General features: G+C 39.1%; 1 protein-coding gene across 4 annotated transcripts in view; it reads right to left on the bottom strand.

Moving 5' to 3' along the window:
- AUTS2 (activator of transcription and developmental regulator AUTS2) overlaps positions 1-17,894 on the bottom strand; it is a 1,141,238-nt gene that overhangs the window by 633,854 nt on the left and 489,490 nt on the right. For 3 of the 4 annotated variants that reach the window (XM_081255239.1, XM_081255240.1, XM_081255242.1), the window contains exon 3: positions 2,648-2,749. The exons of the other annotated variant lie outside the window; for it this stretch is intronic. In XM_081255239.1, the coding sequence (XP_081111365.1) occupies positions 2,648-2,749 (102 nt within the window). The remainder of the gene's footprint in view (positions 1-2,647; positions 2,750-17,894) is intronic. 4 annotated transcript variants of the gene reach the window in all.

Below are 17,894 nucleotides of genomic sequence, written 5' to 3'. Positions count from 1 at the left end.
TAACACCTGAAACCATAGCATTCCTAGAAGAAAACACAGGTGGTAATCTCTTTGATATTAGTCTTAGCATTTTTTTTTTTTTGGACATACCTCCTCAGGCAAGGGCAACAAAAAAAGCAAAAACAAACAAATGGGACTACATCAAACTAAAAAGCTTTCTGCACAGTGAAGGAAACTATCAACAAAACAAAAAGGTAACCTACTGAATGGGAGAAGATATTTGCAAATGATGTATCTGATAAGGGATTGGTATCCCAAATGTATAAAGAACTCATATAACTCAATATCAAAATAATTACCAACCTGATTAAAAAATAGGCAGAGGACCTAAATAGACATTTTCCAAAGAAGACATACAGATGGCCAACAGGCACATGAAAGATGCCTAACATCACTAATCATCAGGGACATGCAAATCAAAACCACAATGAGATACCACCTCATACTTGTCAGAATGGATATTCTCAAAAAGACAAGAAACAAGTGTTGGTGAGAATGTGGAGAAAAGGGAAGCACTATGCACTACTGGTGGGAATGTAAATTTGTGCAGCTGCTATGGAAAACAGTATGGAGATCCCTCAAAAAACTAAAAATAGAACTACCATATGATCCACCAACTCTATTTCTGGGTATTTACCCAAAGAAAACAAAAACATCTATGTACCTCTAACATTCATTGCAGCACTATATACAACAGCTAAGATATGGAAGCAACCTAAATGTTCATCAACAGATAAATGAATAAATAAGATGTGATACACAGACACACACACAATGGAAGATTACTCAGTTATAAAAAAGAATGAATTCTTGTCATTGGCAGCAACATGAACGGATGGGAGGGTGTCATACTAAATGAAATAAGTCAGACAGAGAAAAATGAGTACCATATTGATTTCACTTATATGTGAAATCTACAAAACAAAACAAATGAACAAACAAAACAGAACAGAAACAGACTCACAGATATGGAGAACAAACCAGTGGTTGCCAAAGAGGAGGGAGGTGGCTGTTGGGGGGTGCTGGGCGGACAAGATCAGTGAAGGGAATTAAGAGGAACAGACTTCCAGTTGTAAGACAAATACATCACAGGGATGTAATGTGCAGATAGGGAATATAGTCAGTGACACCATAACAAATTCGTATGGTGATGGATGAAAACTAGATTATTGTGGTCATCATTTCATAATGTATAAAAATACTGAATCACTATGTTGTACACCTGAAACTAATGTAATACTGTATATTAATTATAACTCAATTTAAAAAGAAAAGAGAAAGATGCTTAGAATCCTGATGTCACCAACTGTGGTGACTGAAGGGTAATCTATAGCTGGGAAGAAGGAAGGGAGGGAGGGAGGAAGGATGGCAGGGAGGAGAGAGGGAGAGGGGAAAAGAAGAGAAGAGAAGAGAATGGAAGGGAAGAGAAAAACAAAATTTCCCAAATTGAGTATGCTAACCACAAAAGGGAAGATGGTGTTATTTCTGAGAATGTTCTTCAATGGCTATCCAAATTATTTTTTTATCAACAGTGGAATTATTTTCTTCAGCTAATAATAAATTCTTTTGCAAATAAACCCAAAAAATTGGGGAATAAAAGAGTACTGTCTCAATATGTTAATGTTCCTTTCTCTGTTAACACTAATAAGAATTGCTCCCTACTTGTTCTATTTTATTTATTTATTTGTTTATTTGTTTATTTGTTTATTTGTTTATTTATTTATTTATTTATTTGCAGTACACGGGCCTCTCACTGTTGTGGCCTTTCCTGTTGTGGAGCACAGGCTCCGGATGCGCAGGCTCAGCGGCCATGGCTCACGGGCCCAGCCGCTCCGCGGCATGTGGGATCTTCCCAGACCGGGGCACGAAACCGTGTCCCCTGCATTGGCAGGCGGACTCTCAACCACTGCGCCACCAGGGAAGCCCTTGTTCTATTTTAAAAGAAAGTTTTAAAATGTTGCCCTCAGGTGCAAAGATGGGTCAAGAATCCTGTTATATGACACATTAGGGAAGAATGCAAGAAGGCCCAAAGAGGGCCAGATGGTTCTCAGCCTGGTGCACAGGAGGCTGGAGAGTGGTTAGAGCCAGGTCTAGAAGGCTGACAGACCTCCTTAAGAGGTATGGTGTGTGCTCATGAGGGTTATTCCTCCAGACATCAGTCAGGAAGTTTAATTCCTTCTCTTTAAGTGGATGGTTAGTCATCCCTTCCAGCAGGAATAAAATTAAAAAATAAATAAATAAAAAGGTTGTTAACCAAGCTCATGCATGAAGAAATGACAGAAAGCCCATAGTTAAATATGTTATCTCCCAGTTGTAGCGCTGCCAGACTACTTCTTTCATTTGTGACACTGATATTAAAAGTATTATCACTTCCTTTTGTAATCTATTGTTTCTAAGCTGACAAATACTCCCATCAACCTTATAATTTGTTAAAACACATATTAGGTCAAACCAGAAAACAGAATGACACTACAAAGCAATGCTCAAATATTTATATGCCAAGAAAGGATGAAGTGTAATAATGCTTGGATATTTACAAAGTGATGTGAAGGGATGAGAGTGTTGGAAAATTGAAATCGGACCCAAGGGATGTGTGACTTGGTGGTTTTGTTTAGTTTTTTTGTTTTGTTCTTTTTTTTAAACTTACATCGCTGAGCCTTTCCCGAGAGCTGCTCCTGTGGAAGCCCTTGGATTCTCCACTGGCACTTTCACTGTCACTGTCCCTGCAGCTGTTCTGCCCTGGCTTGAGCTGAAGGCAGAAGAAAAGAGAAAAAAAGAAAAGTGTCAGTGATCTCACACAACTGCTCCTTCACCCCTATTCTTTAAGCCTTGTCAAAAGTGAACAATTTAAGGTCCTGATCTTTAGCATTTTTCTCAGCCTCTGAATAGTACCAGGTAAGCTGCCATAGAAAGAAACGTGGAGGGTAGGATAAGTACAACATTTACCATAAAGTGTCAATGTAGATAAAAGACCTCAGCAGCCCTTCAATAAACACTTGAAAAGTTTAACATAAATCTTGAAGGGTAATCTTGCCTGAGATTTTTCCAATTTAGGTTATACCAAATATGCCTTCCCATCTTATTTCCTCTGTCCTCTTCTGGGGAAAAAAAAAAAAGAAAGAAAGAAACAACAGGGACTTCCTTGACGGCACAGTGGTTAAGATTCCCCCTGCCAACGCAGGGGACACAGGTTCCATCCCTGGTCCAGGAAGATCTCACATGCTGCGAAGCAACTAAGCCCGTGCACCACAACTACTGAGCCTGCACTCTAGAGCCCACGAGCCACAACTACTGAGCCCGTGGGCCTAGAGCCCATGCTCTGCAACAAGAGGAGTCACTGCAATGAGAAGCCCGCGCAACACAACAAAGAGTAGCCCCCACTCGCTGCAACTAGAGATATCCCGCACGCAGCAATGAAGACCCAACGCAGCCAAAAAAAAAAAAAAAAAAAGGAACAACAAAACAGAACATAAAACAAGGTTTTCTTCTCCTCAGAGAAAATGATGACATTCTGTGTATTATCCTTTATGCACTAGGGAGACAATGATCCTGTTTTTTGAGACAATATTCTAAAGATATTTTAAAATACCAAATTAAGACCTACAGCTTAAGTAAATTAAACCAGCATCCATTCAACAAATATGTATTAAGTACCACATTTGAGCCTGATAGTAAGGGCTAGAGATATGGTGCTTAACCAAATTAAAAAGTCTCTGCTCTTACACAAAGCTTACATTTTGGCAGTTTCTACACATTTACTTGGCTCTGATTTTCACGTCCAGGATGTTGTACACATTTAGCCAGATCTGATTTTCCATTCAAAATGAACAAACACACAAAACACAACAGCAAACCATTAGTCTATACAAGACTATGAGTCAAATTCATATGGACCATTAGTCTATAATGTCATCAACAACCACATCTGCAGAGAACCCAAGCAATGTGATGCAAGTTACAACACATAGCACCTTTACAATGTTCTCAATCTAGCAAGAGAAAGACAGTGCAAGACAAACAAATATAGCAACACAAGGAAATACATACATCCTAAATGATAACCAAAAAATGAGTCAGTGATGTTAGGAGGAAAGGTGATGTCTGAAGTCTTGGATTTTAAAAGCAGATTGAGCTCATATGGCTGAAAGGGGAGGAAAAGATACTCTTGATGGGAGAAAGTTAGAAAGAAAAGACAGGGAAAGCAACATGCTAGGAAATGATCAGGAGTCTTATCTGAAATAGAGAGCTCCTTTTGGGAGGAAATAGGAAGAAACAAGAGAGAGACGGGCATGGATCAGAGCATGGAAAGTCTCAAGCAAAACACAAGCCCCATATTTCTGGGTAGCAGGGAACTTCAGAGAGCAGAACAGGCAACAGGTAGCAAACCTTTTGCCTGCAGGTTTTCATGTGACTCTGGGACCATCGGGGAAGATGAACCAAGATGAATGGAGAATGAATCCAAATCAGCATTCCTTGTACCTTTAATGTGCCTCTTAAAAGACTGCCGTTCAGACCTGACTTTTGGTCATACCATCTAATCAGCTATTGGCCAAATCCCCCCTATATAGAGGGCATTGTTTTTTGATTTCAACCTTTCTACAAATCCACTTTTACCACTCTCTTCTAAAATCCCTTTCTCCAGGAAGTCTTCTCTAATGGAACCAAGAAAAATGATGCTAATTTTACTTTGTATCCTTCTGAGCCCTTAAGTACTTAGTTTCCTCCTAAATTACTGCTAAACCTGCTAATTCTAAATTAATTCAGATGCAAGCTATATGAGCCTTTTCTTATTACTATGGAATAAAAGTTCAGAATATTGTCATTCTCTTCAAGTTTTCATCTTTACACTTGTAATAAAGGGGAATTTAATCTAAAATGAACATCACTTCCTCTCAATTTCCTGAACATGTCATGCCCATTCCTGCCCTACACTTCTTCACACTAGATTTTCTTAATCTGGAATGCTCACTCTCACTTTCTCTGTACTTTTCAGGTCAAGACTTAAAGCTCAGATATTGTCTCTTCCACTATGGTCTTTGAAGAGCTCTTTCTCTGTATATTTGTTTTTTGACATATGCCTTCAAATTCTAGCAAGCATCTCATTCTTCATTGATAATTATAATACATTTTCAAGTTTTAAAAGGTCTACGTTAAATATATTTATACTGATGATAAAATCTGTATGTGGAGTTGGCCCTGTAATTCATAAGCAACGTCAGAACTCTTATCTCACTGGATCTCTGAGGTAAGTAGAGGCAGGTAAAGCTAACTCCAATATATGGATGAAAAAATGTGTAGAGGAAATGTGCTCAGAATTAGGCAAGAGATCTAGGGCTAACCCCATGTCTCCACTGCCTACTGCTCTCTTCATTTTAATTCTTAGTGCTTGTTTAAATGTTTACATTTAACCTGGAAATAATGATTCAGTGGTAGACTAGTATTCTCCACAGAATATATTTTCAATACATCTGTGGTAACCAACCTCATTCACAAAGAAGGAAATCTTATTAGGTAATATTTGATCAAGGGATGTTTGTAGGGACTTCCCTGGTGGCGCAGTGGTTAAGAATCCACCTGCCGATGCAGGGGACACGGGTTCGATCCCTGGTCCGGGTAGATCCCACATGCCGCAGTAAACTAAGCCCGTGCACCGCAACTACTGAGCCTGTGCTCTAGAGCCTGCAAGCCACAACTACTGAAGCCCGTGTGCCCTAGAGCCCATGTTCCGCAACAAGAGAAGCCGCTATAATAAGCCCCGTGCACTGCAACGAAGAGTAGACCCTGCTTGCCGCAACTAGAGAAAGCCCACACGCAGCAACAAAGACCCAACGCGGCCAAAAAATAAAAAATTTTTTTTAATTAAAAAAAAGAAAAATCATTAAAAAAAGAGATATTTATAAAAACTAAGTCCTCCAACTTCGAAGAGAAATAAACATCTAGGTGGGAATTAAGGGTATAAGAGCATCAAGACTTTTCCTAATGTTCAAGAGGCTTGACAAAATCTGGACTTTGCATTTGGGTCTTATCCATGTTTCTTCATGGAAGGAAAATGATGACTTCAACAAGGCCCAGCAAGAGACCCCTATGGCCCTGATGTAAGTTATCTGACTAAATGTTGTTCTAGGCTAAGGGCAAAACCCCAAGAAAAACTGAGAGGAAGCAGCTTACTAGCCTTCCCTGTGTCCTGCCAGCAAAAGCACTTCAGCGAATTCTCTTCGGAGAGCCTTACATAAAATCCACCCCCACATCACCCCTTTTCTCCTCCAAAGCCAGGCTCAAGTTTAAAGGAAACTTAGGATTTTAAGCTGTCAGACAGCTCAATATTTCAAAGAAATAGACTGACTACAGTAAGTACTAAAGCTAAACCACAAGGTATCAGGCAAAGAAGTATTCCTTCCGAATCCCATGAATACATTTAAGACTGGCATTTTCAAGCATATCCAATGGATCATTGGGGTAGCATAACTAACTCAGAAGGTGTTATCCTTCACCTGAAATTCCCAGCTATTACCTACAACCAGAGACATTACAAAGGCCAGGTGCTGGCTTAAACATTTAAAGACCTAAGAAAAATCAATCTGCTTGCATTGATTTATCCCAGCATCCATGGCATCTGTTATAAGAAAGTTTTTGCTATAAATGATGCAATGAAATTTCTTCCTATCCACCTTTAGATATTTCAGGACCTCGCTTATTTAAAAATTACTATAGGGCTTCCCTGGTGGCACAGTGGTTGAGAGTCCGCCTGCCGACGCAGGGGACACAGGTTTGTGCCCCGGTCTGGGAAGATCCCACATGCTGTGGAAGCGGCTGGGCCCATGAGCCATGGCCGCTGAGCCTGCGCATCCAGAGCCTGTGCTCCGCAACAGGAGAGGCCACAACAATGAGAGGCCTGCGTACCAAAATAATAATAATAATAAAAATAAATAAATAAAAATAAAAATTACTATAATTCACTCTCTAGTTCCAGACGTTTCTACCCATTAGGATATTATATAGTTTAGGAATCAGAACTAGAACAAAACAAAGTTAAAGGAAGCTAGCATCTGGCATGAGTGGCAGTAATTCTATCAGTAAGATTATCACCTTTTATAAAATATAAGAAGCCATCTTGTTTTCATTAGATTTCATTGTCAACAATATATTTTCCAAACTCTGAGACTGCATTGTCATTAGAGTTAACTGTTATTAATGGCTAATTAGGAAAATAACAATCCATGGTTTTATCATGGCTGATGAACATGTAACAAAGTCCCATCATCCTGGACTGAGGGAAGTAAGGTGGAGCAATTCTGTGCGCATCTGCTAAGATTTGTTAGCCAGGCTATGCCACTCTTTTCAGCTTGAGTCTGGAGAGTCCCAACAAGATGCTAGATGTTCAGAAAGTGTCATTAACCCTTCAAACAAAACTCACAAAAGGATGAAGTATGTGGAAGAGATACCTATGCCTAGAACTCTAGAGGAATGACGTGAATTATGAACTGCAGTGCAGAAGAGCATCCGGAAGTAATCTCTCACCACAGTTTTGGTTCCTCAAAGCAGCATAAATCTTATCTCGGACTGCTGAGTTTTCCTGTAGGGATCTAAATGAACTCTATATGATGTTTCTTAAAGGTGCCAATAAGCACTGAATCTTCTTTTAGTCAACGAAATTTTACAATATACCTTCACTAACATCAAAACAGTAAGTATTTAATCTCATAAAAGTGTTGTTTTATTGTTTCCATATAAAACTGTTCCCAAGTGGAGAGAGTTTCATAGATTGAGTGGCATTTGTAGTGTTTTATTTCTTAGGCTTTAAAAGGTATTTCAGAGGAGAGGTGCAGAACCAAAGTAAGTAACTTAATGAAAAGGCTGGACACATCAAAACAAGCTAGTGGGAAATAACTACTATAAGCAAAATTACAAAGTTGAACACAAAAAACGTTTTCTTAAGAAATAAACACTGTACTTTAAAATGTATAATAATAAGTTGTGACAAAGATAAAAATTAAATTCTGGAAACGGGTAGTGCAAGGAATTTCTGCGCAATTTCTCTGGGATCATAGAATCAGAACTTATATTGTTATTGTTTTAATAGTTAGAAAAAGAATTTTAAGGATTTGGTAATCTAAAGGTTAATCACTAAATTTAGATATTAAAAAATCTGTTTTCTAAGTTACTATTGAATGTAAAAGAATTAAAACATAATCAATAGAGAAATGGAGAAAAAATAAGGGAACTAGCAAGAGAGCAAGCATATGGCTAAGTATATTGGCTATAATAATAATAATATACATGGATTAAGCTCCAATTTTTTAAAAAAAGGCAAGGATATCAGTTTGTATTGGGTAAAACAAACAAAAATGTATCTGTTAGTTATAAAGCACTTTTAAATTTTAAAAGAGAAAAAAGACAAAATATTATAAATAAATGGCTAAAGTCATATGTCAAAGGTAATCATTTTATAGTGATAAAAGGTATAATCTTTACCTTTTACACTTCTGTTCTTTATACTAAAGTATTAAGATATAAACCTTGATATCCCAATATAGTAACTAAAATATATCTTAAGTAATAAAGGAAATCAACAGGAGTTGGGAAACTTTAGCATGCTACCTAACAGACAGTAAGAAAACAAAACAATAGAAAGGGACCTGCGGTTAAAGAACTCAGTTTGACTCAGCCAATACATAGTAAATTTGGTAACTTATATAGACCACATCTTCTAGAGCATCCATGGGACATTACAGACTGAAGGTGTAGTAGGCTACAAGAATATCAGACTTTCAAAATTTAGAAACTACATGAACAGCCTTCTTGATGGTAAAAATTAATGACATTTTAAACTGAATATCCATATCACCTAGAGACTTTAAAAAAAAACTTTCAAGATATTTTTTAAGATTCTCTGCACAATTAGAATTGAGTCAGAGAGAAAATGACAAACATACCATCTAAAAATTAAGAAAATGAAAATTATAAAAATGTTAGTAAAACATTTTACAAGATCTCTAAATTCTGTGCTAGAGATTAACTCATGTATTTTCTATTAAATTGGAAGTAACAGAAATAAATAGTCTAATTATAGAGAACAAAAAGTAGTACAACAAAAAAAAAAGCAACTATGGGGAAGATTAGAGGGAGGAGATTCTAAAAATGAAAACTACATAATGAATTGGAAATTAAAATATTGTACAATTAACAAATTAGAGTAAAATTGGGAGCAAAACCCACAAATATAAAAGAGACATACTTCTTATATATCTAGAATAAAAAGAGATAAAAAACAAAACCAAAAAATAAATATAATGTGATATAATTACATAATAATAATGTGATAATACAACATATAATGTGAAAATAATATAATAATATGATTATCATTACAAAATGTGATAATGAACACATTCTAAATTATAATAATAAACATTAGTCTATGGTGGTACTGATGAAAATTATACTAAACTAACTTTAATTTTTTAAAAATTTTAACAAAATTTGATCTAGAGTATGAAAAAAAAATACGTAAAGCTAATCTGTGCCCACATCTGATAATAACAAAACAAAAAGAGAATTATAGGATGATCTTCTTAATTTAAAAAGCTGCAAAATTCTGATGAAATGCAACCAATTCAACTTAACAATAAATTTAAAAATAGCCCACCAGGGACTTCCCTGGTGGCTCAGTGGTCAAGAATCCACCTGCCAATGTGGGGGGACACAGGTTCGAGCCCTGGTCCAGGAAGATCCCACATGCCGTGTAGCAACTAAGCCCGTGCGCCAGAACTACTGAGGCTGCGCTCTAGAGCCCGCAAGCCACAACTACTGAGCCCATGTGCCACAACTACTGAAGCCCGCGCGCCTAGAGCCCGTGCTCCGCAACAAGACAAGCCACTGCAATGAGAAGCCTGCACACCACAACGAAGAGTAGCCCCCACTCATCACAACTAGAGAAAGCCCGTGCAGCAATGAAGACCCAATGCAGCCAAACATAAATTAATTAATTTTTTTTAAAAAAAGCATCTAATTGATGTATACAAAACACTGCACCCAACAATGGCAGGAGACACATTGAAAAAAAAATAATCCACCGAATTCTAACAGAATTTTGCACAAGAATGTAAGAATCCGCCAATTTGCAAGTAGGCACAAGGGAAATTTTTGAGGTGATGGCAAAGTTATAAAATTGGAGTATAGTGATGGTTGTACAACTCTATAAATATATTAAAAAACAAACTGTAGACTGATAATGAATAAATTTTATTATATATAACAAATATTTTAATAAAGCAGTTTATTTTAAAAAGTAAGAGGTCCCATCAGTTTAATCTTTTACTCCAGAAAGAGGCCCCTAGTTGAACACTTACCTGATTAAATCAGGCTAATGAAGCAACAGAACACAACTCCCTGTCTTAAAGTCAGCTGTCCATATAAAAATTTAATCATGGGAGTAAACAGGGGGCAAGTATCTTGAGTGCCATCTTGGAATCCTGCCTGCACAATAGGTTTACAAAGACAAGAAAAGGAGAAATTGCTTCTTAATCCATGTATCATAAAATCACTCCCATGGGCTTCCCTGGTGGCTCAGTGGTTGAGAGTCCGCCTGCCGATGCAGGGGACACGGGTTCATGCCCTGGTCTGGGAGGATCCCACATGCCGCGGAGCGGCTGGGCCCATGAGCCATGGCCGCTGAGCCTGTGCGTCCAGAGCCTGTGCTCCACAACGGGAGAGGCCACAGCAGTGAGAGGCCCGCGTACCACAAAAAAAAAAAAAAAAAAAATCAAATCACTCCCATGAAATTAGGAAAGTTGTATTAATGCAAAATAAGATAGGGTTCTTGGATATGCCTGGATTTTGGAGTGTCATTTGTCTGTGTCACTGATGTTCCACTCAAAGTATTTAAGGTATTCCATGGATAATACCTTGAAGATTGTGTTATTAGCCTGAAAAATAGAAACTATTGAAGCACTTGCACTTGCCAATCACATGTATTATTCAAAGTTAAAGGGGTTCAGTGGACTTCACAGCAATAGAAAACACTGAAAAGTTAATCAAATAAAAAGCAGAAAATAAGCTAAGATCAATCTAACTACATAGTCTCAAACACAAACAAAAAGCAATTAAGAGCAACCTGACCAACTTTGATATCCTTCCAATAGACACACTCAACCCAGACAGTAAAACTTAATAATGTTCTACAGCTTATCCAGAGAATCATAGCTCTACTCTATGATTCGGCCAAGAGGCCATTATGATACTATCTCTTCATAACTGAATAACGTGAAGGGAAGGGAATCAAAGTGTAAAAGGCAGTGCTCATATGTAACTAAAATCTCCATCTACAACTTGGATACTATTTCCAGGTTGAATTATGTTGACAAAAGGCATGAAAACATACCTGACTTTTCATTTCCTACCAAAAAAGAAGTCTAAACTACAAGGGGGAAAAGAATGCACAAGAATGAGATAAAAGAGAAAAGCGTGTTTGTTTGCCATTCCTTGGGTATGACTGTGGACTGAAAGATAAATCTGTTTTCATATAGGTTCAGAAATCCACACATAATAAATGTATGCAATGCAAAAATAATTTGATGAAGGGATGTTTGACTGCTTTGGTATAGTTTCTAGCCTTCTGATAATGAGATTTTGATTATTAAAAAGAGATTCTGAGACAATATCATTTGGTTAGCAAGGATACACAAAGCTTACTTTTTATTTTTTTCTATAACAAAAGATGTTTTTGAACAGTGTTTTAAACAGCCTTGCATTCTTTAAAATAACCATTACCCTCAAGCATAAAATGTTTTCTGACTTTTGTTTTTCCCATTCTAATATGAAAATATCCAACTGAAGTCTGAGGAGGCAAATATGTAAGATGAGTCTGTCATATCTTGTCATCCTAGAAAGACATTGTCAAAGGGACTTGAGAGCCAAATTTAAGGGGCTCCCACTAACCAAAGATGGGACAATTTGAGTATTAACAGCATAATAAAACAATGAACTGAGACACATCAACATGTTTAAATACGGAAGCATACAATTATATTAAAAGAAAACCAACCAATAAATACCTTATTGATTACCTTTGGAGGACCTCCTGAGAAGGATAAAATTAAGCAAAGAACCAAGCATCAATGGCTACTATCATCATAAAAAGAGAGAAAACAAGATAATACATCCCTCCTAATGGAGAACACACCACCACCACCAACCCCCAAAATACAACCTGAATCTGGGTCACCACAGATTATACTACAAGCTTACAGGAAATATAAGGGATAAGAGCACATGTTAAACCACACACCAGGGGATACAATCAGCAAAATCCAGAAATCACCTGATAACCTCAATGAATAAACTGCAAGGTAAATATAGAATAAGAGTAGGAATGAGATAACAAGACATATAAGACATCTCAACCAATTGCCATGTATAGATCTTATTTTAAACCTAATTTGACCAAAGTAATTTAAAAAGTGATGAGACAAACTCAGAAATATGTACATTGACTAGGTATTGGTGATATTAAGGAATTATTGTTTGTATATTTCTTTTAAAGTATATAGAACTTAAAAAAAAATTTTTTTAATAAATTATTTATTTATTTATTTATTTATTTATGGCTGTGTTGGGTCTTCGTTTCTGTGCGAGAGCTTTCTCTAGTTGCGGCGAGCGGCGGCCACTCTTCATCGCAGTGCGCGGGCCTCTCACTGTCGCAGCCTCTCCTGTTGCGGAGCGCAGGCTCCAGATGCGCAGGCTCAGTAGTTGTGATGCACGGGCTTAGTTGCTCCGCGGCATGTGGGATCTTCCCAGACCAGGGCTCGAACCCGTGTCCCCTGCATTGGCAGGCAGATTCTCAACCACTGCGCCACCAGGGAAGCCCCCCCAAAAATTTTTTTTTGTGAATCCAAAACTTCTAATTTATCCCTCTCCCTGTCCCCTTCCCCTTTGGTAACCACAAGATTATTTTCTATATCTGTGAGTCTATTTTTGTTTTGTAAATAAGTTCATTTATATCTTTTTTTTTTAGATTCCACATATAAGTGATATCATATGATATTTGTCTTTGTCTGACTGACTTACTTCACTTAGTATGATAATCTCTAGGTCCATCCATGTTGCTGCACATAGTATTATTTCATTCTTTTTTATGGCTGAGTAATAGTCCATTGTGTATATATAACACGTCTTCTTTATCCATTCATCTGTCAACAGACACTAAGGTTGCTTCCATGTCTTGGCTGTTGTAAATAGTGCCGCTATGAACACTAGGGTGCATGTTACCTTTTCGAATTAGAGTTTTCATCTTTTCCAGATATATGTCCAGGAGTGGGATTGCTGGGTCATATGGTAGTTCTGTTTTTAGTTTTTAAGGAGCCTCCATACTGTTCTCCGTAGTGGCTGTACCAATTTACATTCCCACCAACACTGTAGGAAGAGTTCCCTTTTCTCCACACCCTATCCGGCATTTACTATTTATAGACTTTTCTTTTTAATAAATTTATTTGTTTATTTATTTAATTTATTTTTGGCTGCATTGGGCCTTCATTGCTGTGTGCAGGCTTTCTCTAGTTGCAGCAAGCGGGGGCTACTCTTCATTGTGGTGCACAAGCTTCTCATTGCGGTGGCTTCTCCTGTTGCAGAGCATGGGCTCTAGGGTGCACAGGCTTCAGCAGTTGTGGCGCACAGGCTTAGCTGCTCCACAGCATGTGGGATCTTCCCGGATCAGGGCTTAAACCTGTGTCTCCTGCATTGGCAGGAAGATTCTTTTTTTTTCTTTGCGATATGCGGGCCTCTCACTGTCTTGGCCTCTCCCGTTGCAGAGCACAAGCTCCGGACACACAGGCCCAGCGGCCATAGCTCACGGGCCCAGCCGCTCCGTGACATGTGGGATCTTCCCAGACCGGGGCACGAACCCGTGTCCCCTGCATTGGCAGGAGGACCCCCAACCACTGCTCCACCAGGGAAGCCCCGGCAGGAAGATTCTTAACCGCTGTGCCACCAGGGAATCCCCTATTTGTAGACTTTTTGATGATGGCCCTTCTGACTGGTGTGAGGTGATAGATACCTCATGGTAGTTTTGATTTGCATGTCTCTAATAATTAGTAATGTTGAGTAGCTTTTCATCTGTCTGTTGGCCATCTGTATGTCTTCTCTGGAGAAATGTCTATTTAGATCTTCTGCCCAGTTTTTGATTGTTGTTTTTCTTGGTTTGTTTTTTTGACATTGATGTCTATGTGTATCTTAATGTCTTAGTTGGCTCAGGCTGCCATAACAAAATACCATAGACTGGTGGCTTAAACAACAGAAATTTTCTCATAGTTCTGGAGGCTAGAAATGTAAGTTCAAGGTTCCAGCACGGTCAATTTCTGGTGAGAGCTCTCTTCCTGGCTTGTAGACAGCCACCGTCTCTCTGTGTCCTCATATTGAGGGGAGAAAGAGAGTTATCTTTCTAATGACTCTTCTTATAAAGAACATTAATCCTATCAGGACCCTACTCTTATGACCTCATTTAACCTTAATTACTTCCTTACTCCAAAAACACTGGGGGTTAGGGCTTAAACATATGAATTTGAATTGGGTTGGGGGGGCAGGGAGGCATAATTTGGTTCATATCACTTAGCAACCTGCATACCATTAAACATCACCAATTACTGACTACTTCATATTAGGCTACATTACTTTAAGGAGGACAGAAATGAACTTGTTTGGGAAACACTACAGTCAACTCTTTTGAGAAGCCACAAACATTTTTCAAAGGTGGGATGGGTCCCACATATATATGTTCTAGAATATTTGAGATCTTTATTTTAGACTAAATTGTGTCCACCCAAAATTCCTATACTGAAACCCTAACTTCCATTATTTCAGAATGTGACTGTAACTGGAGATAGGGACTTTAAAAATGTAATTAATTTGAAATGAGGCCGTTAGGGTGGGCTCTAATCCAATCTGACTGATGTCCTTATAAGAGGAGATTGAGACATAGGGAGAGACATCAGATATACACATGCACAGAGAAAAGGCCATGTGAGGACACAGTGAGAAGACGGCCATCTACAAGGGAAGAAGAGAGGCCCTAGAAGAAAGAAAACCTGCCAATACCTTTATCTTGGACATCTTGTCTCCAGAAATGTGAGAAAATTAATTTCTGTTGTTTAGGCCACCCACTCTGTGGCATTTTGTTATGGTAGCCCCAGAAAACTAATGTAAGTCTTTTCTTTAGAGTACAAACATCCTGGTTATTATTTTTCCCACCTTAGAAGAAAAGACAATGAATCAAGACAAAACAAAGAAAGCCAGCTACCTTTTCAAGATCCCTTTACAAAAAATTCTTGAAAACATTTTATTCAGTATCTCTAATTCTTCTCCTCCCATTCTCTGTTTAACCCATTCCAATGAGGCATTTGTCCCCATAGGCCATGAAATTGCTCCTGTTCAGCTCAACAAAAAGGCTATCAGAAGCATTTGCAGATCTCAGGGGTAAGAGACCCAAAAACTGTATGTCTAAGTAGTTAGGAGTCATAAATAGAGCTAATATAGTGTTAAATAAAATATGTCTTATCCTCTGACCTTGCTTACATGAATGTTCATAATGACTCTGAAGGTCAGGTCTTACTTTAGAATTCTGTATTCCTTGAAGTTTCTTGACAGAATGTCAAGTGCAGAAGAACCAGCCCTTGGCTTAGTATCTTTCTTTTCCCGTCTATAGTTCTGTCCCACATCTTAAGAAGCCTCACCTGCTCATGGGATAATATCCCAGCCCAACCTCCAGGCTCCATCCACACTGCCCACTTTACTCCCACTAGCAGTGCCCCCAATTCAAGCCTGGGCATATGCATGGCTCTGGTGCAGTCCTCTCTCAGGCAGACAGACCTAGGAAATAAACTGTGAAAGCCACACTGAGGGTATTTGGGCTATGAATTCAGGAGTTCCTAGATACCTAGTAAGCATGGTGTAGAAGGGGAGTGGTGGGCTCCAAGTGGAGTGTGGGGTGGTGGCCCTTTGAACTCTTCTATTCTGGAAAGGGGCAGGGCTTAAGGAGGGCCAGAGCAGGGCAGAGGGCAAAAGTCTGTCCTGGCTGGATTTAAAGGCAGTACCAGTCATCAATTACCTACTGATGCTAAACCTAGCGGTCATTGGCAGTCCCCATCTTATTGATCTAACAGTTGCATCCGACAAAACTGATCATCCTCAAAGCACTTTGCTTCACTCCTGCTTTGCCTCCTAGTTCTCTGGCCACTCATAACACTTCTTAACATTAGTTTCCCAGGGCTCAGTCCTTGGACCTCTTCTTTTTTCTCTCAATACTCACTACCCTTGATGATCTCATCCAGTGTCATGTTTTTAAATACTACCTATGTGCTGATGATGCCTAATTTGCCTCAATGTCTTCCCAAAATTCTAGTCTCCTCAATCCAGCTGCATCTTCCAATTTCACTCAGATGTGTAACAGGCATCTCAAACGTATAATGACTAAAGTAATTTTCTCAACGTTTACCGATTGTTGTTGACAGCAACTTCACCTTTCCAATTGCCTAGGCCAAAATCTTTCCCTCTACGGTTACCACATTGCTCAAAGCTACCATCTTCACTTACCTGGATTAAAACAATACCTTCCTATCTGATCTCCTGCTTGTGCCTTTGCTGTCTATTTCCATGTATCTCTCCCAGGAGCAAGAGTGCTCCTATAAAAAAGTAAGAGTAATGACAAAGGTCATTATAATGGCCTACAAAGTAGCCCCCACTCTGTCTGGTTCCCCCACTATTTCTCTTGACCTCTTTTTCTACTACTCTCTGCCTCGCTCACTCTCCAACAGTTTTACTGGCCTCGTCACTGTTCCTCAAATAAGCCAGGCCGGCTCCCACCTCAGGGCCTTTGCACTTGTTATACTCTCTATTTGAAATGTTTAGCTCCCAAAGGCACATGGCTCACAACTGGCCTTCCTCAGATCTTTATTTAAACATCACTTTCTCACTGAGGACTTCCCAGATCATCCTATTTACGGTTGTAACCCTGCCTCTACTTAACACCAGCTAATGTTTACCTATTTTATTTGTCTTCTGTCTCCTCCAAACTCATTTCCCACCCCAACCACACTGCAAGTAGTTTATAAGGAACATGAGGAACTTCCCTGGTGGTGCAGTGGTTAAGAATCTGCCTGCCGATGAAGGGGACATGGGTTCGAGCCCTGGTCCAGGAAGATCCCACATACCGCAGAGCAACTAAGCCCGTGTGCCACAACTACTGAAGCCCGCACGCCTAAAGCCCGTACTGGGCAACAAAGAGAAGCCATGACAATGAGGAGCCGGTGCACCACAATGAAGAGTAGCCCCCACTAGCCGCAACTACAGAAAGTCCACGCGCAGCAATGAAGACCCAACACAGCCAAAAAAAAAAAGAAAAAAGGTACATGAGTACCAGGACTCTTACCTGTTTTGTTCACTATTACATCTGCAGAATCTAAAACAGTGCCTAGAATTTATTAGATGTTCTATAAATATTTTATTTATTTATTTATTTATTTATTTTTTGGCGGTACGCGGGCCTCTCACTGTTGTGGCCTCTCCCGTTTCAGAGCACAGGCTCGGGACGCACAGGCTCAGCGGCCATGGCCCACGGGCCCAGCCGCCCCGCGGCGTGTGGGACCCTCCTGGACCGGGGCACGAACCCGTGTCCCCTGCATCGGCAGGCGGACTCTCAACCACCGCGCCACCAGGGAAGCCCCTATAAATATTTATTTAATCAATCAATATGCATAATCTTTTAAGGCCTGCAATATGTAAGTCAGTCTTTAAAATCTCCCACGAAATGGCCTTTGAAGCTGTTAACAAAGAGTGTGACTGGGTCATAAAAATCTAGTCTAGGATTTGCCAATAAGGAGAGCCTCAAAAGCTGAGTGGTAATATGA

Source organism: Mesoplodon bidens (assembly GCF_964165515.1).
Source record: "Mesoplodon bidens genome assembly, chromosome: 15".
Taxonomy (NCBI): domain Eukaryota; kingdom Metazoa; phylum Chordata; class Mammalia; order Artiodactyla; family Ziphiidae; genus Mesoplodon; species Mesoplodon bidens.
This window is presented reverse-complemented; position numbering and strand designations above follow the sequence as displayed.